This window comes from Protopterus annectens, chromosome 2.part2 (genome assembly GCF_019279795.1).
Source record: "Protopterus annectens isolate FY-2018-M chromosome 2.part2, PAN1.0, whole genome shotgun sequence".
Lineage (NCBI taxonomy): Eukaryota > Metazoa > Chordata > Ceratodontiformes > Protopteridae > Protopterus > Protopterus annectens.
The window spans coordinates 38002793-38027792 of NC_056730.1; the positions used below are offsets into that span (position 1 = coordinate 38002793).

General features: G+C 45.2%; 1 protein-coding gene across 4 annotated transcripts in view; it reads left to right on the plus strand.

Moving 5' to 3' along the window:
- The window catches only part of MTX3 (metaxin 3), a 558615-nt gene that overhangs the window by 124906 nt on the left and 408709 nt on the right, over positions 1 to 25000 (plus strand). For all 4 annotated transcript variants that reach the window (XM_044063728.1, XM_044063727.1, XM_044063725.1 and 1 more), the window contains exon 3: positions 6102 to 6178. In XM_044063728.1, the coding sequence (XP_043919663.1) occupies positions 6102 to 6178 (77 nt within the window). The remainder of the gene's footprint in view (positions 1 to 6101; positions 6179 to 25000) is intronic.

Sequence of the window (25000 nt, forward strand, 5' to 3'; positions counted from 1 at the left end):
GGAAGCACCTAGACTCCCCTGAGTCTACTACTTCAGATACCGACTTAGATGAGTCTGAGGGGTCCCCAAGAGCCCCCTCTGAGGATGTCTCTTTTTCAGACATCCTAGAACTCCTAAAACAAAGGGGAAACTGGCCCTCCATTAATCCCTCCGAGGATGAGTCAGTATACCTAGAGGCGTTCGGATCTTGACCCTCCACCTCCTGGGTGTCTCCGCCTTTCAACCCCCTCATGGAGGTGATAGCTCGGAAGGCGTGGGCATCTCCTGATTCCGTAGAACCAGTTCCCAGGAGGCCTTCTAAATTTATTACAGCCCCTTCCAAGAAACAGTTTCTTACAAAAGGTGTCCCTGTTGATGCCATGGTGGTGGTGGCCGCCACCAAGAAGGAACTTACAGATCCTTCCGTACCGGTCCATCCTCCTAACAAGGATTCTAGGACCATGGACAGGTATGGTAAGCGGATGTTTTCCTCAGCGACCTTTGCCATGCGTTCGCTGAATTATTTATGTCACTTCACCAGACTTCAAAGGAACATCCTTAAAGAATTAGGTGAAGTAGTACAGGATCCTACAGCTGCAGGGTCTCAGGACAAGATTGCTTCTCAGCTAGGAATCCTTAACTCCATAGCCAACTCCTCCATGCGGCTGATTTCGTATGCAGCAGATGGAGCGAGTAGAGCTGCAGGGACAGGAGTGACTCTTAGACGTCAGTCCTGGATGCGGCTTTGTAATTTTGCAGATCCCTTTAAGGCATCCTTCACAAACTCTCCCTTCGATGGATCAACATTGTTTGGTCCTCAGGTGAAGGATACGTTGACCAGGTGTGAGCAAGACGGCAAGACTCTTTCTGCCGTAGGAGTCCGTTTTTCCACCCCTTTTAGGCCTTACCCTAAAGGACAGAAGGGGCGGAAAGATGTGGTTCCGTAAATCTCAGGGAGTCACGCCGGACACACGTGGTCAGTTTACCCCTAGGGGCAGAGGGGGTAATAATAATAACAGACGCCGCCCTAGGGGCAGAGGGGGTCCGCAAAACCAGGGAAGCAGAGAGCCTCTCTCTGACAAGCCCTTCCAGCATCCCTGAGGTGTTGCCCGACTGTCCATCCTTGGAGGCAGTCGGGGGAAGATTATCGCTGTACCCAGAAGCCTGGCTTTCCCTTTCACAAGACAAATGGGTACAGTCGATCATATCCGAGGGTTACAAGATTCCTTTCGAGGAAAGTCCCTTCACTCACAAAAATTCCCTTCCAGATGTTCCACCCGGTCTAAGGGAAATCGCAAAATTAGAAGTATCAAAGCTTCTACACAAAAGGGCCATTCAGCCAGTTCCAACAGACCATTCAGAGCCCGGAATCTACTCAAGGTTCTTTTTGGTTCCCAAAAAGACGGGAGATTGGAGACCAATATTGGACCTCAGCAGACTCAAGTCTGTGAAAAAGACAAGATTTCGGATGGTCACACTTCAATCGATTTTGCCCTTCTTGGGCAAAGACAACTGGATGTGCTCAATAGATCTGCAGGATGCGTACTATCACATAAAAATCCACAGACGCTCCAGAAGGTTTCTCCGCTTCCGGCTGGGGTCCAGTCATTTTCATTTCAGAGCCCTGCCCTTTGGTCTCACTACAGCCCCCAGAGTGTTCACCAAATGCATGGTGGTGGTCACGGCTCACCTGAGACGTCAAGGATTCCAGGTGTTTCCGTATCTCGACGACTGGCTCCTCTCAGCCACCACCAGGCATCAACTTCTCCAAGCCAGGGATTACACCCTAAATCTCTGCACTCAATTAGGAATTTCGATCAACTACGAAAAATCCTCCTTATTGCCCTGCCAGTCTAATACTTTTATAGGCGCAAATTTAGACACTGTTCGGATGTCAGCAAACCTCACATGCCAGAGAATCCTACATATCCAAAACCATGTGCGGATCATCCTTGCCAGCAAAAAAGTGCAAGCCAGACTGGTCCTAAAAGTATTGGGCCTCATGGCAGCTGCCATTACTCTTCTTCCTTTGGCCCGCTTTTACATGCGTCTCCTTCAATGGATGTTGTTCACCCAATGATCCTACCAACAACTTCCCATGCGTCACCAAATTCTGGTGACACAAACTTGCAAAAACCACCTATCCTGGTGGATTTCTTCTCCCCAGGTTCATCAGGGCAGACCCTTTGTTTCCCCGGCCCCGGTAGCCACAGTCACTACGGACGCCTCCCTGATCGGGTGGGGGGGGTCATTATCAGGGCAGGATGGTTCATGGGACGTGGCAACCATTTGAATACCACCTGCACATAAATGTCCTAGAGATGACAGCAGTGCTTTTAACGTTGCAAGCCCTCAACGACTTTCTTCCCTTGGGAACAATTGCAGTTTACACGGACAACATGTCCATAGTGTGGTACATCAACAAGCAGGGCGGAACCAAGTCCTACCCCTTGTGTCGAGAGGCTCTCAGACTTTGGCAATGGGCGATCTCCTCTCATCGGTTTCTGGTAGCAACGCATATCCCTGGGAAAACCAACTTTTTAGCGGACAGATTGAGCAGAGCTATACTCATGCCTCACGAGTGGTCTCTCAAACAATCTATAGTGGAGGAGATTTTTCAGAAGTGGGGCCGCCCATGTTGCGATCTTTTTGCTACTCCCCAAAACAGCAAATGCCCAGCCGCCTTCTCTTTCTTCCCACTTCCGGGCCATCCCCCCAGAGACGCTCTTACCCAAGATTGGCCCCAGGGACTTCTTTATGCCTTTCCTCCCTTTCCATTGATACCACAGGTACTCCAGAAAGCTACCGTTTTGAGAGCCAAAATGATTCTCATTGCCCCGTATTGGCCTCGACAAATTTGGTTTCCGTTCCTCCATCGTCACCTTTTGGTGCAGCCGTGGCATCTGGACCCAGTGCCAGATCTTCTGATCCACCAATTGGGTCAGCTGCATCAGTCCATTCCTTCTCTCAACCTCACAGCTTGGTTGCTCCACTTCCTTCCTTAGCCAGGCTTCCTATGATCTCTAACCCTGTTAGGGATATCATAGTGGCTTCCCTTAAATCCTCTACTAGAAGGATTTACACTAACAAGTGGAAAAACTTCTCCCTTTGGGCGAACTCAAGGAGCATAGATTCCTTTACTGCCCCTGTTCATGCAGTTTTGGATTTTCTAGCGGAAATCTTTCACTCGGGTTCTTCATCTTCCACGGTCAAAGTTCATTTGGCTGCGATCTCGAACTTTCATGTCGGGTTTGCAGATCACAACATTATGTCCCACAAGCTTTGTAGAGCTTTTCTAAAAGGAGTTTTTCTCCTCAAACCTCCTGTCAGGAGTCCTCCTCCTCAATGGGACCTAAATCTAGTGCTGACATCCTTAATTCTTCCTCCCTTTGAGCCAGCTGCTTCATGCTCACTAAAGTTTCTTTCGTGGAAGACACTCTTCCTTGTCGCTATTACCTCGGCTAGGAGAGTGTCAGAACTTCATGCCCTCTCTGTTCGTCCCCATATTTGGTCTTCCACAAGGACAGAGTATCCTTGAGAACTAATCCATCCTTTTTGCCCAAGGTTGCTTCAAAAACAAATTTAAACCAATCTGTTGATCTCCCTGTATTTTTTCCTAATTACTCCAACAGATCGGAACAAAAATTACATTATCTTGATGTTCACCGCCAACTAAGATATTATTTGGACAGAACAAAACAATTCAGAAAGTCTGATCAACTCTTTCTTTCTTATGCTGAAAATAAGAAAGGTCTCCCTGTTTCCAAAGTGACCTTGTCTAGATGGCTATCTTCCACCATTTCCGAAATTTATCAACTTAGGGGCAAACAGCTGTGCTCAAAACCAAAGGCACATTCCACTAGAGGCTTAGCCACTTCTATAGCCTTTCAGGCTAGGCTACCCTTAGATACTATTTGTGCAGCAGCCACTTGGGCCACTCCTCATACCTTTATTTCTCATTATAAATTGGATTTGGCCTCCAGGGATAGAGCCAGTTTTGGTTCCACGGTTCTCAAGAGTCTGTTCCATTGAGCCACCCAGGATAGAGGTGCTAGGGACGCGGTCCCATCCAGCAAGAATGAAGGCGAGATTGACAACTTAACATTTAGAAGTTATGTACCTACCATAACGTTCCATGTTAGTTGTCTTCTCTCGCCTTCTTTCTTGCGACCCTCCCTCCTGCCCACTTGCCTGGACAGACCTTGATCTCCCTTGGCTCTGGAAGATTTTGTTTCTTTGGGCACCCGTTAGTTCTAGTTGTAGTTATCTGGTTTCCCCTTACAGCCTTTTTAGGCTTATTGCTCTTCTTTCCTTAGTGGAAAGTTTTTATGCTAGGTAGTTTTCCCTCTAGGTACCAAACGAGATCTGGGTATTTACCGCCTTGCATCATGGGATATGGGGCTGCCTCGAGCTGGTAAAAGTGACTCTCGAGCTTAGCAAGTGCCGAGTCGGAGCAACCCATCCAGCAAGAAAGAAGGCGAGAGAAGACAACTAACATGGAACATTATGGTAGGTACATAACTTCTAATTTCTGTCACCTTTAACTCTGTCCTGCAATGGGAAAGATTTTATGCAATCAACTTCATCAACTTCTACATGTTTTAATATTAACATAACATTTAAAATGATATTAGTAAATTAACAAAAAGCAAGAAATGTTTAGTAAATGTTTTTAAGTTTAAACAAATGGCCATAACTCTGCTAGAGCTATTCTGTGCTCAGATTTTAGCACATTTTCTAATGACCACCACATCATGAAATGTAGCACAACTGGATCCAAAACTGGGTTTTCAAAAATGTGAAATGACATTTAGCAAACAAAACTCCACAGTGGCACACAACAGTTAGACAAGACAGTTCCATGGAATGATTGCATTAAAAAGTTCATGTAGTTAAATAATTCCTCAACAGTTAGTTAATATAGACATTATATGTGTTTAATATTTTAAACAAATGTCCGTACTTGTGAAAAAATTTAACAGTTTCAGCATGTAGTCTGTGGACCACTGCCACCACTACCTGAACGAACAATGAATTTGTGCAACTTGGGATTTGTGAACACAACTGCAAAGCAAAATTTGGAAATGAAACTGCACAACAGTTAAGCGGATGGGTCCCCAAAATTACTGTCCTGAAAACTTCATAAATACATCCACATATTTAAAGAGTTAAACTTGCAAATCAATGTAAACTTTCCGTAAGGTACTTGATGTGCATGGTATAGATATTACCATAGACCCCGAGATTGTAAAGTAGGTGGTTTGTGCCGTCTGCACCATGCACAATACACCTATTGTGCAGTAATGCCTTGCATAGCCCCCTTCTGCCTTACTGCATACCTACATGTATATTTGCATAGAAATACACATCTTCAAATGCACAAGTATATGCATGCGGTAGGTCACAAGAAGGTGTTCATGGAACAAATATTACCATATGCCCAGAGGTGTTTTGGCCCATTTTATTCGCAGTTCAAGGAGAAAAAATGTTCATACATTACAAGAGTAACAATTAGCAAAACTAACAGTTTAAAGAGATAGCATAAGGAGAAATCATGTGGAGGCTGAGAAACATTAAAAATCCAGAACGTGGGAATTTAAGAAGAATGCTATAGATAGTAAAACTGTACAACTAATGAATTTTAACAAACAAGTAGGAACAGTACACATGTAAAATGAAAAGATATGAAAATCCAGAACTCGCTGTCGTGTCATTTACCACAGATAGATTTTGAAAAGCCATTGTACATCCATTCAAAAGGTTAAGATATGCCATAATCGTAGCATTTAAGGTGGCGACAGAAGCAGTATTTCCTGGGCAGAGTTCACATTGCAGCATGTTAAGTTGCTAGGAAATTGCTTACCAACATTTCTGACTTCCCCACAGCTCCCACCTCCAGTGTCCTCATCTTGTTTCTGTGCATTTAGTAAAGCTAATGTTCACTTGTAATGTGTAGCTTTCTAAAACTTGCCAGCATCTAGAAAGTATGCTAATACTACCTCTTTGCAGTAGAATGTTAATATACAAAGTAAAACAAAATATATTACTGTTTAGTGGTTTTTTTTTTTTTTTTTTTTTTTTTACAGTTAAGCATGCTTGTAATTACTTTTTTTGCCTTATAGGGTTTGTCCCAGCCATGGCTTTCCAAGAAGTGATCTTTACTCGTCCTTCAGGTATCATAAACTTGTTAAGAAAACAGGTCAGTATTTAAAAGTTTGTGCATCATGCTTTCACTTTTAACAGTGGGTGAGTGTCTGGTAGTGTCATATTTTTCCTGTTTATTTTTCAAAGAAAAATTTACCTAACACCAGTGTCTTCTTGGGAGAGAGAGCCCTGATGAGTTTGATTGGTGGCTCAGGTGTTTTAATTGCTATCAGGGAAGATGGGTGGGCCCATCCTCCAGGGATTATGTGGTAGAGCCAGCTGCGCACACTGTCAGAATCCCTTGGAGGAGGGGCAGTGATGCATAGTGGTGGCCTGTTGGCAGGAGTTGCAATCAAACTTTAAGTGGTACACCTCATAGCAAGTATGCAGAAGCACGGTGACATGACTGAAGGCGCTAAGCACCCTCCTGAATTGCCTGAATAATGGTCACCCTCAGACAGCTGTCCCCTTCACCTGTATACAGAAACCCTGGAGAGGAGGAATGAATGGTCACAGTCTGATGCTTGATGGACAGCAGCCAATGGGGCAGAAATCACCTGCAAAATAATTTACCTCAGTATCAAAATGGCACTTCTCAAAACTTTAAAGACCACAGTTTATAGGCAACAGCAATGCAGTTTAACTCTTAATTCCTACAGAACATAAAGCAGGGAAACTTTATAGGGTCAAAGCTAATTTCTGTTGGTGTCTAAACAGGGAAACTGGCTTTGTTTTGAAAATTGATTTTTAAATGTTTTATTCTTATCCTGCTCATGCAGTGCTAATTTAAAATGAGGAATTGTGTGATATTTAATAGTGTGGACCATTTTATGTACTTTCCCAATTATGAAAGAGTCAAAACTGTTTTGAGTTGTTTATAAAGCAGCCTGAATTGCTTGAGACATTCATTATTCATAATACCCATTGGGTTCTGTTCCTGTTCAAAAACTTACACTGGCAACTTCCAAAACTCAGAATCTCTCCTGTGACTGTAATAGGGGGTTGGCTAAGCCCTTCCCATCAGGGGAAGCCCAAACCCCCTGTCACATATTTGTTGGGTCTTTTCTGCCAGCAATAGGACTGACACAGATGAATCTCATCAGTAGACTGTGTCTGTGGATATCTTCCAGATTCAGATAACATCCCTTTGGAAACTTTCCTTCCTGATTATTCTTGTATACTTTTGTTTTCTTTCTGTTTAAAAAATATATGTAAACTTTCCCTGGAATTCACGAATGGCTGATTTCCGTGCAGAAACAGTGTAGGAGCTCCTGCATGGAAAATGGCCACCGAGCAATCCAGGAAAGTGCCGTTTTCACGTGCATGAGTGGCCCTACACCGTTTCCTGCATGGAAAGCTGTGCGGGATGCAAATCACCTCATTTGCTGGTAAAAAAACATGCAAATAAGGTGATTTTGCGATCCATGAAGCTGACCGTGCTTTGTGTAGGAACAGTGTCAGAGCAGAAATGTATTCAGTTAGTAACTGAATACATTTCTGCATCTGAACAAACAGAGTTAGGACAGCTCGTGGAAAGCATGTGTTACAGTCAAACACACATGCCAATGGCCAAATATAAGGCTATTGGCATTAATAACAGTTTTTTTTTTAAATTAAACTTTTTTTTTTGGCCGCTCACGGCCATTTAAGCTTAGGGCAGCAGAGCGCAAACGGGATCGTGTTGAGAAAAAAAAATGAGAAAAGTCAATTTTAAGATAATTCTGCATTTTGCCATTATAGCCAATGGCATGCAGAATGTAAACAATACCAGGGAGCACTGGTTGTCAAGGGAAAGGGTTCGTCTAAGTGCAGTAACTAATGAATTACACACTGGGGTATGCAAATGAGGGGAGTTGTACTGAATCCCAGATTTCCTCAGTGTCAGCTTATACCTAGCCGTGTACATGCAGCAATACAACAGTGCAAGTGTAAGTGCTGAATGACTTCATAAGGGGGTATGTCATGCTGGCTGTAAGCGCATTGGAGCTCTGTGGTCCATGTTTGCCCTTAGCTAAGCACAGCTAAGGAAGGGGGTGTGTCAGATGTGCCCGAGCATTGTGTCTGTAGACTAAACGGATGCGCTTACCGTGCACCAGGATTTAAAAAAAAGAAAAAGAAAAAAAAAGAGAAAATGGCAGCACTGTTTACATTTGAGCACTAGGTATAAGCTGTGTACCTCGGGGCTTAAGTAGAGAGGAACTGGGAAGGGGAAACAGCAGTAGGAAGGCAATCAAGTAAAACTAGCATAGCTGGCAGGTGGAATGTATCTGAATCAGACAATTACAGATGCAGCAGCCCAGCACACTAAAATAAACTATGCAAATACCCTACAGACTGTTTGTTTTTTCCCACAAACTCTACACTACCGGTGTACACAGACGGGGGATTTTTAACTGGCAAAACTAACTAAAATGTTAGAGGCTGCTGCTGCTTTACTCCATCAATATGTGCTAGAGACTGAGGGTGGTGAGGAGGAGAATGCCGACAACCGACCCACAGTGAGGAGGAGGAGGAGAAGAGTGTACAGACCCAGGGTAACCTACCAGGGCCTACATGAGCTGGAGGTAGTAGAGCGCTATAGGGTGGACAGGGACATTCTACAGCAAATCGTTGAGCTGTGCCGGCCGCAACTTACACACAGAACTAATAGAGGGGAACCCATCCCATTGGATACCAAGGTATGTCTAGGCTTAAGAATACTAGCCAAAGGTACCTTCCAAAGACCAACTGGGGATATCTTGGGGGGTCTCACAGGCATCAGCATCCAGGGTACTTCACTAGTTCCTGGATACTATGACACAACATGCCAATGAGCATATATATTTCCCCACTGCCCGTGAGGCTCTGACCACACGTATGCGTCTCTTCCATCGTATAGCAGAATAACATGAGGTAGTTGGTGCTATAGACAACACGCACATTCACATCAAAGCACCACCCGGTGAGCGGGGCAGGGTCTATATAAACCACAAGGGCTTCCCCTCCATCAACTGCCAGGTTGTGTGCAATGCCCAGGGCATTATCATGAATGTGTATGCTGGCAGCCCTGGAAGCTAGCACGACGTTCACATCTGGCATTGCTCACAGCTGTACCAGGCATTTGCCGGGGGGACATCCCATATGGCCATCTAGTGGTGGATGCTGGCTATGCACTGGAGCCGTGGCTGATGTCACCCATCAGAAATGCACACACACCCGAACAAGAACACCATAATGAGGCACACGCACAAACCCAGGATCATTGTAGAATGTGTGTTTGGGATGCTCAAGTCATGGTTCCACTGCCTTGACATAGCCGGTGGAGCCTTGCAGTACTCTCCAGCTACATATACACAAATGTTCTTAGTATGTGCCATGCTACACAATATGATCCTGCAGAAACGGCTGCAGCAGGAACAGCACGGGCAGGGCCACACAGCCCTCCACCACTGCCAAAGCCAACACAAGCATACAGGGACTCGGAGAAGGAGCATCCTGAGCCTGCCGCTGTAGGCAGAAGGAGACGTGCACAGTATGTCCAGGCCTTGGCAAAGAGGCAACACATAGCACACACACTGACACTGTAGGGACCCAGAGACTGATACCTCTCTCCGAGTTGCACATACAGTAAAAGGGATGCCAAACATGACACTACCTGAGCTTTACCATGTACAGGGAGTGTACTATGTGCACCCAACATAGTCAGCCCTCCAGCACTGTCCTCAATACTGGCCCAACAACAAGGTAAGTCACACTTCCTAACAATTACTGAGTGGTGTAGTAGGTTCTCATACGTGTATGTAAGATATAGATGCAAACATGCAAGGAAATTGGGTGGCTGAATGGGATAGCAGCAGACAGCTATATAAGACAGCAGGATATTCATAACAAATACAGGTGTTAACATACTAGGCAGCACTACACAAGATGACAACCCCCACTGCAGTACATGTGATGGCCCAAAGAACTGTGGGTGTCAATAGGTCACATATCCACCACCAGCCTCACCCAGCAGGACAGGTGTAGATGACCATGAAGAAAGGCTGTGCTAAGGCCCCCAAATTATGGCAATGGTGAACAGCCCCCCACCAGACCTACACAGACATACTACAACAGGTCTGGGAGTTGCATTCTAGTTCTGAAGGGTAAGAAGTCTGAAACTGAAATATATGCCATTAAGGTCTAACATGCGTACTCTACTGATATGCCTCCTGTCTGCATGATAGGTCAAAATACAGTATGAAATAGAAGCCAACAGAGTAACTGAAATACCAGTACAGTCATTTCAAATGTTGAAGTCTGCAGGTGTTTCCCCCCCCCCACAATCCCATGTAGGAATGCAGTAATAGATGGCCTGCAGCACTCTCAAATGGCCTATAGTCCTCTGGCAAAGGCCCATGCTGCACCCATAGTGCCAATGTACAGAATGTCATGGGGTCCCAACTAACAACCTAACAGTAAACAAAATGCAAGGCCATGTAGACAAATGCCAGTCGCATGCCTCCCCATGTCCTACTGCAAGTACTGTGGATCAGGCCTTAAATACTACTGGGATAAAGGCCCAACTATAGGGATACCTCTGAGATATTGCTTACATAATGTTAGGTGGAGGAGAGAATAACGGGGGGGGGGTGTAAAAGCATGGATGTTATGGAGTGTGTGAAGTCTGAAACTCTGATGTCCACCCATACTATTCCCAACTGCAGACCAATGAATGAATAGCCACAAAACTGCTTGTAAACCACAATGTGAAGGTAAACTGACCGGATATACGAGTCCTGCATCTGGATAAATTGGGTGTATCTGTACAACTGAGAGGTATGGCCCCAGCAGGATATGGCCATTCCGTGAAGTTGAGAAGAGCACAAGGAGGGGAACCCTAGCCAGCATAGTAACAAGGTGCTGCACCATTTACACAGAACCAGCAGTCTATTGTCTATAGCTACCCCTCCACAATGGCAGGTGTGTGCCAGAATGTGTAGTCTATATGCCTCAGAATATTGGTCTCAGCTTCATTCATCTTGTATTTCCCGGTAAATAGCTGTGAGCAAAGAATGATAACTGTTAGAAGTTGATGACATGACACATCACAGTGTAAAGCAGTACATGTATCAGAATATCTATGCTGCAACCAAACGGGTCCGTATTAGATCCGTGAATGATCAGAATGTCGAATCTGACATTGTCAACACGTAAACGGCGAAACTTCCGAACATCGACGAGGTAAACGGAAATCTCCATAAGGGAAGATTTCCATTTACTTCAATGTAGTGCGGTCTCAGAGTTGGAATATTTAAGTAGTGGGGGGTGTAGGGGGGGCTTGCCCCCTGCTTAAAGCAAGTAGTTTTGTTTTTTGACTTTTTCAAATGTTTTTATTAAGTATTCAGTGTTACTGGACTTCGATATGGTGTCGATCATATATTTGAAGTTCAGTAACTTTGAGTATCTAATATAGACCCAACCAAACATATCATGCAAGCAGCCCAGACTGCAATAGTTACAGTATCCCCTGTATGTTAAGCCCATTGTGCCTCCATATTGGCAGCCTATCTACAGATATCCTACAGAAGCAGTTTGCTAGGTGTAGCTGTAGCACACACAATCCTGAACTGGAGACCAACCCTCCCTGGAATGGATGCACACACACACTATAGAAGGTCGTACTGGGCATGCTCCTACACTTAAAGAAATGAAGCCCATATCTCAACACAGTGGACTACAGATATCGGTTATTCACAGCTGTCTGTGCACACACACCAAATTGTACACCATTGATACTTCACACACACACATCTAAGACCAACATATAATATGTCAAATGTACACACACACACGTGGGGAAGAGAAAGAAAGACAGCGACAGAGAGAATCCCACTATGAGGCCTGTCCCACCCACTACACATCCCATTGGCCTATATCACATGATGTGCTGATGTCATTCACTGTAGAAATACCTTTGGTTAGCCCTCAGCCCTATAGTGTCAGTGGTGCTTGTGATAACTGTGTAATACTACAGTACAGATTGCAGTTATAATCTCAGTCCTGTCAAATGTAAAGGTGTGTGTGTGTGTGTGTGTGTGTGTGTGTGTGTGTGTGTGTGTGTGTGTGTGTGTGTGTGTGTGTGTGTTTCTAGATGAAAGTGGTTGAGGCCATTCGCACTCACTAAACCTCCCTTACTCCTCCTTCAGCACTGCTGCTGATGTCACTCACCTTCAAAGTTACCTTTGGACAGCTCTCCAGCATATAAGCTCCCTGGCACTTGTGAGAACTGCGTAATACTATAGTGTAGCAAACTAGTTAGGCAGGAGTTCAATCCTGATCCTGTCAACTGTGTAAATGTGAGTGTTTGTGTGAGAAAGAGAATGTGTATCCTTGTAGAGACCTGATTTTGTGGTCATTCACACTTACAATACTTCCCTTACCCCTCCTTTAGCACTGCTGCTGATGTCACTTATGTAAGTTCCATGGCACATGCGATAAATGCGGAACAATGTAGTAGCAATAACTATATAGGTATGGGTTTGAATCTCATCCCTGGAAAGTGTTTGTGTGTGTGTGTACATATGTCTACATATGTATGTCTGTACCTCAAACATTTTGGCCCCATTTACACCCAGTACACATCTCACTGCCTGACTTTAGCAGTCCTACAGATATCATCCACCTTAGAAGTACCTGTTGGCAACCCTAAGCCATGTAAGGTCAGTGGTGCATATGGTAAATGCGCAACATAATGGTCCGAAAAGATAGAGGTTTGAACCTCACCCCTGGCAAATGGAAATGTGTGTAGGGTAAAATATTTCTTGGAATCTCTCACCCACTACATCATCCAATGTCAATATTTACAAGGGCTGGTGATGTTCCTCACCTTAGAAATCCCTTGTGACAACATCCATCGTATAAGCTCAGTGGTGAGTGTGATAAATGCAGTACACTGTAGTAACAATACATAGCTAGGCAGGGGTTTGAAACTCAGTACTGGCAAGTGTGTGTGTGTGTTTGTGTCTCATCAGTATCCTGTGTGGGGGTCAGTATGATTTGTATAATAACAGGATCCATTGGGGGGGTTTGCTAAACTATTATGTTGAGGACCTAGTATAGGTCACAATGTCCACATTACAAGGCCAACAGTTGTCAAACACTGTAGAGGTTGGTATAGACAATCAACAGCTCTAAATGTCATGCGCCATGCACATGACACTATGGATTAGTGTACAATATAGGCAACCCTTCTATTACTCGAGACCACTCTCCACCCACATATCGTGCAACAACCACTGTATTGGAAGTTCCCCTGCATATTGCCTCACAGATAGTACCCACGGTGTGATTGTAGTGGACTACATGCCTGTTAACCACAACAGTGCCACTGACATCAGAAAGTACTTTGTGTTACATCGCCTGACTGTGTGTGTTATCCAGCAAGGAAAAGGACATGGCACCCTGTTCCATCCCCTTAGTAGCCCAATCAGTGTGTACAGTGGCCATTTTGCCATGTTCCCCACTGGATGCCTGCAACAATTGTAGAGTCTGCAGATGTACCCCACAAAGGGAATACCATGTCTTATACACATGCCCTGTATGGACAGATGCCACTAACTCCACTGAATACCCATATCATACTGTCAGTGTAGGTGCAATTACTACCTCAGTTACATAGCCAGATCTCGCCAAATGAGGTCAGGTATGCTACATCAGAAGATACCAATCTGTCCACACAACATGCCCTAGAGACCTCAAGCACATTTCCACATGTCAAAGAACATACATGTGGGACATGTGCAGAACCCAGACACTGTCCATGTTATTGAATATAGACCACATACGTGGGAAGCAGTGCACATCACTGACCACCCAAAATAGAAATCTGGGTGAGTGGATGGAGAATACAATACCCACCCCTGGGGACCACTCCAGTGACTATACTCCAGAGCCACACTGGGACTATTGTCATGTGGCCTGATGCCAAGGTATTCCCTTGGGCTAGCCTTGTAGAGCCTTCAGGCCCATTCACCTACTACACACCTATGAAGCAATGAACCTATGTATCTCAGTACTGGCAAGTGTGTGTGTGTGTGTGTGTGTGTGTGTGTGTGTGTGTGTGTGTGTTTGTGTGTGAATAGTAATTCCAGTGTGTTTGGTTGATGAATATCCTCTGTGGCTGTGGTCATTAGCAATCGGAAGTGTGTTCAAACCAGAACATGTACCATTCTCCATTCTACAACAGATGTATATCAACATATACCTATGTACAACCCTCAACCCTATAATCTGTGAGGCATATGCAATCACTGTGTTACAGACCAGGGATTAGCGTGCACATACTGTACCCTGCGTATGACATGGATGTGTCCCCGCACTGCCATACCCTGTGGCCTTGCTGCAGGGCCACATCTTGGTGACACTTAGAACGGAAATGGGATACAGCATGTGAGAATACATTCACTCAGCACTTGTGGGGGGAGAGAGGGGTTAAAGCTGGCACTGAATGTGTTGCCAAGACTGTGGCCAATATCTGTTGCCTCAGGATAGATATTAGCTTTGTGCAGTATCTCGCAGCACTTGTGTTTAATGCTGTGGAGGTTGCTGATGTAACTATAAAAGGCTGTTGTGACTGTCATCAGTGTCCGCTGCATCTCTGCTGCCATAGATGCCTGTTGGGGATTCCATGAGGGATCCAAAGTTGTGTATGAGGCTAATAAGGGAGTTCAACAGTCATGGGACATCACATTTCCCCTGCAACAGTGTCCTCCTTCTGATGTACACTTCAGTAATGGCAGGGGACCATCACATTGTCTCCCAGTGTTTGGAGGACAGTGTCTGGGTTCTTTTGGCTCTGGCTAGTACCATACATTCATGTAACTGTTTGTACAGTGCCTATGTGTATGATTCCACAGTCATGCAGCTACTTCCCATTGCCATGGGTGCAGCGAAGACATCCACCCCTGTTTTCATGGCTGCAAAGTCTGCTTTGTTGAGGTTTTGTGAGGTGGTTATCTTTGTGGGGGTGTGGCTGACATGTTGAGTTCCATGTTGATTACAGCCTGTGTGAATCTTACCATGCAGGGATTGACATCTGGGGATTAGCAACAGTCCCATATTTAAGTGGTCAACACAGGTCAAGGTTATTGCATCCTGCACCAGGGGTCAGTACGAGCTGGTCTAGGGCAATGGAAATGATGAATCCCAGAAGTGTTGGGCCACTGTACTGGTGCTTGGCAACATTCCCCAGGTGATGGAGGGGTTGTTGAAGACTCGTACTATGTTAGTGTTGCACTGGACCATCAGAGATGGCAGGCTGTTGAGGAATGTGCATTTACAGTCTAGGGACAAAGATGTGGAACCATAGCAGGCTATGGTCTGGATTGCACTATTACCCCAAGGCAGTTGTACCAGAAGTATCTCCAATGCATTATGGTGGGATACTAGTCTGGAGGTGTTCCTATCCATAATGAATATGGAGACACCACTTGTGGAGGTGTGGTCCATATTTGGGGGCTGACAACTGTGGAGTGTGTCATAGCCTGATACTGCAGGTCTACTGCTGTGAGCCACCTCTCCATTACAGTAGACCTGTGTCCTCCACTGCAACTGTTATGAGTGACTGCATCCTGACAGATGTCCACTGTTGAGCAGCATGACCCTCAGATTGCATACATGTGTATGGTGGTAATAACATTAGGAACACTGCCTAATAAGGCACCATAGGGGTGGCAAGACACTTGGCCAGTACCTGTCAACTCAGTGGTGACAGATGTAGGACATCCGTGACAAATCATTGGGTTCGGTCAGTCATGCCATGCCAAGCAGAGAGGTCCTGGATCCCCTGGGAATGACACACAACACGTAAGCCAATGTTGCAGTCAACTATCTGTTGATAGTACCACAGCATCATTCTGGGTGACAGCTGTACCCTGCCTAGGACTACTCTCACACCTGCCTGGCCCGCCTAATCCGAGAGTTCAACCATATCTCCTGTCATGTAGTCCAGGGAGGTGTGTCCCAAGTCATTCACAGCCACATGGATACGGAGTGATACTCGTAGTTGTTGTGGACTGATGTGACTGGCTGTGTTATGTGTTAGATGCTGTCATGTGATTGATATTTGGCTGTTACCTGTTCCATAATCACTGTATTGTGCAAGGTGGTTAACCTTAGGGGCTTAGGTTGGGAGCATACTGTGTAGGTTAAATATTTGTCCCTTGGCATGCGCCATGCCACGGTGTCTTGAATGGGTGTCTGCCTTGCTGGTCTGTGCTGTTTGCGTAGATGTCCATTGAGTGCCTCTGGGAAGGTGGGTGTGTGGCTTTTCACTCTGTCATGGCTGTCAAAGTGGGTGTCATGGTGAGCTACGTGTTCCACATGGTGTGCGGCAGGTGTTGATCTTCTCCTCTTGACCTCCTAGTCCAGTCTTTGCTGAGGAGTGCATATACCCACATTGGGTGATATATGGGTAACCCTCACAGGTCTGAGTGTTTAGAGTTTAGAGGGGAGGGTTGTCTGTGCCCCAGAATGGACAAGTGCACCAGGTTAATGGGTGAAAGCACAGGTAACCGCCCTTAAAACATGCCAGGAGGGGTGGACATAAGTACTGGGGCGACATCTGTGATGAACGAGTACTGCTGATGGCTCAAAGGTGTGCCACACTGTTTGATACAATAAATAAGCCATAATGCTAGTTGAAGTGCAAGACAGAAAGAACTAGAATGATGTATGGGTGGAACAGAAGGCACACTGTCTGCCACCTGTAATACTTTACCATAGCTGTGCCGTTATCAGCAGGTTTGGCCATGTGAAAGTTCAGTAAGCTCTGTAAGCACTAGTAACACTATAGTGGACATACCTAAATAGGCAGGAGTTCTAATCCCAATACTGTCGTGTGTGTGAGAGATTCATGTACTTCTGGCTCATACCATTTTTGACCTGTGTACTATCCTTTACACTTCCCTTCACTCCAATTTAGTAGACTTGTTGATGTCATCCACCTCAGAAGTACCTTTGATAGGGTTGGAAATGTTAAAACTCTGTGGCGCGTCTTATAACTGAGTTGGACTATAGTAGGAATACCTAGATAGGCAGGAGTTCTAATCCCAATACTGTTGTGTGTGTGTGTGAATCATGTACTGTCTGGCTCATACTATTTTTGACCTGTGTACTACCATTTACACTTCCATTCACTCCAATTTAGTAGACCAATTGATGTCATCCTCCTCAGAAGTACCTTTGGTAGAGTTGGAAATGTATAAGATGTTCTTCGTTCCACATTGCTGCAGTCCTTACTATTGGGTAGTCCGCTGTCCAGTCGGCCCGAATACCAGAGTATATGGCTGACGTCGGTCAGGGCGCATTAGACTGACGTCAGTACGTCAGGGTACTAATGCGCATGACCGACGTCATATCCTCAGTCTTTTTTGCCGCATGGTCCGATGCAGAAGCAGTTTTGCGAGTGCAGGTTGGCGTTCTGAAATATTTCCGAAACCGGAGTTTCAGACCGAATCAGAAGTTGGCTAAGTACCCCGTTGAGAACATTTTGGTTTTTCTTGCCTCAGTATTTAACGGATGTCAGAAAAAGTGAATAACTGTATTTCTTGTGGGAAACAGATACCTCATAGGGATTACCATACCTTGTGTATACCTTGTTTAGGGCCTGAGCACGTCGTTGATGGATGCCGCTCTTGTGCTAGGTCTAACAAGCGCACTATTAAGAGGAGGTTAGACTGTGCCAGGTTAGTGTTTGGGAAGCGTTGCAATTATAAAATGCCGTCGGATGCTCCGGCCGCTTCGTCAAAGCGCAAGGACAAAACAGCGAAGCCTAGGGTTGATGAACCGGCAGTCGGACGTCGGTTCTTTAGAAACTCAGTGGAGCCAGAGGTTTTGCCAGGAGTTTCTATGGAGTCTCAGGCAGAAACTTTACTGTTACAGGATGTGCCTTCTCAGGAGGTAGGCCAGGCTGAGGGCTTCTCAGGTAACTGTTCTTCCCTCTCTTCCCAAGGTAGTTAGAGCCTCTCCTTCTGTTGCCAAAACTTCTTTGAGAGGTAGGCCAAGTTCAGCTTCAGTGGGGGTTTCTCCTAGCATTTTGGGTTCTGTAACTAAGAAACATATGCTTAAAATGGCAGAAGATTTGATTACTATGATTAGAGGTTCTATGCCCCCTCCTGATAAGAGGCCTAGGGTGGAACCGGAGTTTGATAGTTTTGAACAGTGTTCAGAGGCTTCTGAGTCTTCTGCGGAAGATTTGCTGGAGTATCCTCCTTATTCTGATTCTGATGTGGATGATTCCACTCCTACAGCTTCTCCTCCTGAGGATTTCTCATTTTCAGAGACTCTGCATTCCATGAGGGAGCACTTTAAATGGGAAGGCCAGGATTACTCTGATTCCAGGAAAAGGCTTAGGGAATTCTTGTTTTTACCCCAGCATAGGCCCTTAGCTATACCTCCTGTGTTGAATGTGGTGGAAGATGTTTTTGCAGAGGCTTCCCTGAACCCTGACTCTTTGCCTCCTGCTCCTGTTAAACCTGATAGGTACTATAGGGTGCCCGAAGCTCATAAGTATTTGTTTAAGAGTCCTAGGGCGGACCCATAAACTGTTTCTCAGGGGCCTAAAGGTGTTAAGGCCTCTGTGGTTAAAAATCCTGTTCCCACTGATAAAGAGGCAAGGGCTTTGGATAGGTGGGGAAAGAAGATGTGTGCTTCTTCCACTCTGGCCATGAGAGCGTTGAATTGTCGGTTTCACATGCTAAAATATCAAAATTATCTCCTTTCACAATTGAAATCTAAGGTGGATGCTTTGGCGGAAGGTATTGAGTGTAAAGAGTTGCTGGATTTGGTTCATGTGTCTGAACAAGTGGGTAAGCATTCTTTGCAATGTGGTTTTGATGCTGTACAGGCCTCCTCGAGGGTGGCTGCCACTAGTTCTGTTCTTCGCAGGCATGCCTGGTTGAGGGATCAGAATTTGGCTGAGCATGTTAAGACAAGGATTTTGGATGCTCCTTTACAGTCTGATGTGTTGTTTGGTTCGCCTGTGGAAGCAGTTTTAAAGAAAATGGAGGACAAAGCTAAGTCTATGCAAACTGTTAAAGATTTTTTACAGGTGCAGCCACCGAAGTTTAGTAGAAATTGGCCTGCTAAGGGGTGGACATATCCTGCTTATGATTCCCAGTCTAGGGGTAGGTCTAGACGTGGTAGGGGCAGAGCTCAAGGTTCTTTTAGGCCTAGAACAGGGAGTTCACCTGCTCAGACTTCTGGTGAGGGCAGGGGTCAGTCCTTTCGTAAACAGACCCAATGACCTGTCTTTTCAGCTGCCAGTAGATTCTCGTCTGGCAGCTCCTTTGGGAGGAAGATTGTCTCTTTTCAAAGAAAATTGGGATTTAATTACTCAGGACAGATGGGTGTTGGATATCATTCACCACGGTTACAGGTTTTATTTCCATACATTGCCCCCTTTCAAAGGCATGCCAGACGTTCCTCCTCCACAAAGAAAAGAGGCTCACAAGCAAATTTCTCAGTTACTCCTGATGGGGGCCATTCAGCCAGTCCCTGTATCAGAAAGGGGCCTAGGATTTTATTCTCGCCTGTTCCTAGTACCAAAGAAGGGGAACACGTGGAGACCAATTTTGGATTTATCTCTCCTCAACACTTATCTGGACATTCCCAAGTTCAAGATGTTGGCGTTACAACAGCTTTTACCTCTGCTGGGCAAAGATCACTGGATGGTAACTTTAGATCTCAAGGAAGCTTACCTTCATGTGCCTATAAGGCTAAGTTGCAGGAAGTATCTGCGGTTTCGAGCTGGAAATTCTCATTATCAGTTCTCTGCATTGCCCTTTGGCTTATCTACTGCCCAGAGTATTCACAAAGGTTCTGGCTCCAGTGATAGCTTACTTCAGGCTACAAGGAATTCAAATCTATCCTTACCTGGGCGACTGCCTGATTCTGGCTCAAGAAAAGGAAGACCTTCTACAGCATCTGGAATATGTTATAGCAGTGCTAAGATGCCTAGGGTATTCTGTGAGCGAAATAAAGTCCAGTCTAGTACCCTCTCAAGACATGTGCTTTCTGGGTGTGAGACTGAATACAGCAGCCCAGATGGCCTTTTAACCCCGGACAAACAAAAGAGTCTATCACTTTACTTCCATCAACTATCTCATCAGTCCGTGCTGACTGCAAGGACAGTCCTTCAAGCATTAGGGTTCATGGCATCTTGTATTCTGGTGCTTCCCAATGCCAAACTGCATATGAGGAAGCTACAATGGTATCTCAAAAATGTATGGACACAGCACTGCCAGGATTTGGACACTGTCATTCAAATAATACCTTGCCTTCAAAAGAATTTTTGTGGTGGGCTCAGGAATGTCACCTAAACAAGGGACTCTCTGTGACCCGGCCAGAGGCGAGTCAGATTTTAACGACAGATGCCTCGGACATCGCTTGGGGAGCTCATCTAAATGGAAAGTGGATACAAGACAAGTGGCCTGCCAGACTACAGCATCTACATATCAACATGAAGGAGATGTTAGCAGTCCAGTTTGCATTAATGGCTTTCAAGGAGTTACTTCTTCCAGGGCAGGTGTTGATTCTAACAGACAACACAACTGTCATGTGGTACATCAACAAGCAAGGGGAACACATTCTTATCCTCTATGCAGGCAAGCAATGATTTTATGGGAGACTGCGCTAAGCTTGCAACTAACTCTTCAGGCAAGGTTTCTGCCAGGAGCACAGAACTCCTTAGCAGATGTGTTAAGCAGACAAATCATGGATCCCCACAGTGGAAACTGGATCTTCATGTATTTCAGAAATTGACAGTGTCATGGGGAACTCCAGACATAGATCTGTTACTTCTCCACTAAACCACCAGCTGCCAAAGTTTTGCACAAAGGGTTTCATCACACAGCTTGGAAAGTGGATGCTCTGTCTTTCAGTTGGAAAAACCTTCATGTGTATGCCTTTCCACCTCTGCCTCTTCTTCCAAAGGTGCTATTAAAAGTCAGACAAGACAAGCCAAGGATGATTTTGATAGCTCCAGATTGGCCTCGGCAACACTGGTACCCACTACTAAGGAGTCTGGTAAGGAAGCCTCCATGGCCTTTACCTTTGATTCCTCATCTGTTATCCCAGAAGGACAGTCATCTGCTCAATGTCAAGCTTCACTCTCTTCATCTAACAGCCTGGCATATTCTGTGTTGAAACACAGCAGGTCTCAACTTCCTCAACAAGTTTTAAATGTGATTATGGAAGCTAGAAGACCTAGTACAAGGAAAGTGTACAGAAAAATGGAAGAGATTTTTATTTTGGAGTACAGCAAAGAATTTGGAGATTTCTGAGCCTAATTTGAGTGTGGCTCTTCAATACCTTACTGAATTATTGGACAAAGGTTTGTCCTTCTCTTCCATTAAGATTCATGCTGCAGCAATTTCAGCTCACTATGATTGTGACCCACCATTGTTTTCATCCTTTGTTCAAGCAGTTTCTTAGAGGGGCAAAGAATATAAGACCCCCACGTGAGCTCCTACTCCTGCTTGGGATCTCAATTTTGTGTTGGAAAAACTTACTCTACAACCTTTTGAGCCTGCGGCTACTGCTGAATTGAAATACTTGTCATGGAAGACTGCTTTTCTGTTGGCTATTACTTCTGCAAGAAGGGTGTCTGAGTTGCAGGCCCTTATGGCAGTAGAGCCCTTTTTGATTTTCCATAAGGATAGGGTATCATTACGTACTAATCCTTCCTTTATGCCTAAGGTGGTTTCTAGTGTGGCTTTAAACCAAACTATTCATTTGCCTACTTTTTATGCAGACCCACAAAATAAAGGGGAAAAGATTTTGCACACTTTAGATGTACACAGGCAATTGTGTTATTATTTAAGCAGGACTAAGGATTATAGGCAGTCTCAGCAGTTGTTTGTTTCTTTTGCTTTGAGTTCGCAGGGCAAGCCTGTGTCAAAACAAACTATTTCTAGGTGGATTGGGTTTTGCATTGCATTTTGTTATTCCCATCATGGCAAGGAGATTCCAGCTGGGATTAGGCCTCATTCCACTAGGGCTACTGCCACTTCAACAGCATTTCTAAGGGGGGTGGCAACTAAGGATATTTTGGAGGCAGCTACTTGGAGTTCAGTGCATACTTTCTCTAAGCATTATCACCTTCCTATCTACTCTAAGTCTAGGGCTGGTTTTGCCACAGCTGTTTTGCAAGGCATGTTGTCAGCTCCTACTTCTTTATGATTTGCCAGCCTCCCTTACCTCTGCTTTGGGATTCTACCCAATAGTAAGGACTGCAGCAATGTGGAGCGAAGAACATAGTACAGTTTTGTACCTACCATAAATGTAGATGTTAGGATCCACATTGCTGCAGTCCAATTTACCCTCCTCCTTCCCTCTGTGTTTAGGGGTGGTTGTGTAGGTGAGGTTATATGTTGATATTTTTGTATATATTTTTGTATATATTGTACATATTTTTGGTGCAGGTATTTTGGGCCTTGTCTTTTTAGGGTCTTCTGACATCTGGGGCAAGAAAAGACTGAGGATATGACGTCGGTCATGCGCATTAGTACCCTGACGTACTGACATCAGTCTAATGCGCCCTGACCGACGTCAGCCATATACTCTGGTATTCGGGCCGACTGGACAGCGGACTACCCAATAGTAAGGACTGCAGCAATGTGGATCCTCGAACATCTACATTTATGGTAGGTACAAAACTGTACTCTTTGTGGCGCATTTCATAACTGCGTAGCACTATAGTAAGAATACCTAGATAGGCAGGAGTTCTAATCCTTATGCTGGCAGCTGTTGGTGTGTGTGTGAGGATCATATGTGTGGCTTATACCATTTTGATGTATATACCATACACGGCTGATGACCACCTCCTGCTGCCATTACTTTATATAGTGTGGCAACAGCATCTGCATCACATGCAGCAAGTTAAACCATTGTCCAGTCTTCTGTACAGATGTATCTGGGATATCCATATGTTTGAAACCTATATGTGGTCGGAAGTGGTCTGTGTGCCTTAACAATGCCTATGTATGTGATATAGCCGAATAGGCCACACTGATTGTACTGACGCACATGACAGCATGAGGTATCATACCTGACTGAAACATCATGCTAATAGGACGTCTGCCACCCTCACAGGGGGCCAGCCTTATAGATGCAATGCATGAGTCCAGATATTTGGTTTTACAAGTGAACTGTACCTGTTATGGGTCACATCAAAGGCTGGAAGAGGTGTGGACTGTCATATTGTGGTCCTAATTAGTATGTAACAGGAACACCTTGCATCTTAAGAGGGGTGTGTACACAATTTATATCCACTGTATACCAGTAATGTGTCATGCATGACCTTACCTTAGGCCGTTTGTCCAGCACAATTTGCTGGCCTCTGTCCAGACGTCTTGGCACTGACAAGTTGTGAGGTATGCTACAGGAATGTTGAGTTCACGTCAGTGGTGACTACTGTGATGCAATACAGTTAACCCCAGCACAAGTAAATATGCACAACAGGCAATAGAGCTATTACATAAAGCAGTATAGCTATTACTGATGGTTGTGTGCATGGTAAATTGCATAAGCTTCGCATGCCTGGCATATTGCCAGGCAACAGCAGAACAGTGTCATACTCACCAGTTTCAGACTGCTGTCCCATATGCAGACAAGAGGGTCCTAGGTACTTGTGAGAGGGAGTTATTGTCAGCAGACGCACATGATGGATGCAGCATGTCTGAACATCTGCAGTACTAACAGCAATAATACACAATGTCTTGTCCTCACCATAGATGTGCAACTCTGTGCATTAGAAAACCCCACCCACAATTGCAATCGGACCTGACACATGCATGCAGATGCAATACAGATACATGTATGTCTGATACATTGGTGTACTAATCACCACTGGGCCCTTACCCGCACGTTCCTCATCCATTGTGTGTGTGTGTGTGTATGTGTGTGTGTGTGTGTGTGTGTGTGTGTGTGTCTGTGCAGCCCACCTCCACAATGCTTCCCTCAGCATCATGGCTTGTGAGTTTGACATGTGGCTCAAGTGTGGTGAGGAGCTCCTTGGTAGGTGTCAGTGGGGTCTGGATGACTGGGCCCCCACCTGTGGCTAGCCGGTCCCCCGCTACAGCAGCAGCCCATTGACTTGCATTTCATTTGAGGTCAGTGGCCCGATGCTACACATGCTCATAAGTTCTGCTGTGCAGGCCAGCATTATTTACCCTGAGGACCACACTGTTCCACAGGGCAGTCCTCTCCCGCACATCATCTGCTCACCGTCCAAATGACAGAGCATAATATGCAATCACATATTGGGTGGTGATGTCTGTTTCCCCAACAGAGAATGCTGGTAGGTGAGCACTCTGCATGTTACCTGGAATACCTAATCAGGAAAAAGGTCATATGACTTCATACGGTTGACAAAATGCACATCAACAGTGGATATTACTTGAAAATAATCTACATAACACCGAAACTCTCCAAGCTATCATGGCTATAGCAGCTTGCATTACACCTGTCCCTGAGCTATCTTATTCCCCCCAATGTTGGACACCTGATTGCATAATCCTCTAACCTCCATTCATTTCTGTGTAGAGGGTTGACAGTGGGCATCTTCCATGTCGCTTATTTGTGGATGGTGGCAGGTCTGTGTTTGACTGAGGTGTGTGATGGAGCTGTGAGCACATGCCTGAGGTCATGTAGGAGGCAGACACTGATGTTATTATGCCACATGGAGATATGCTGTTGTTGCCATCAGTAGGCAATATGTACATGCTCACCATTGCTGAGGGGAGGAGTATGGTTGATGTGCATATCTCCCTGTACAACTGGGGTGGACAGGGTGGTGATGTTCCCACCTAATCTGTGTGATGCAGGTTTCATATATCCACAGCATGTGTGTATGAGG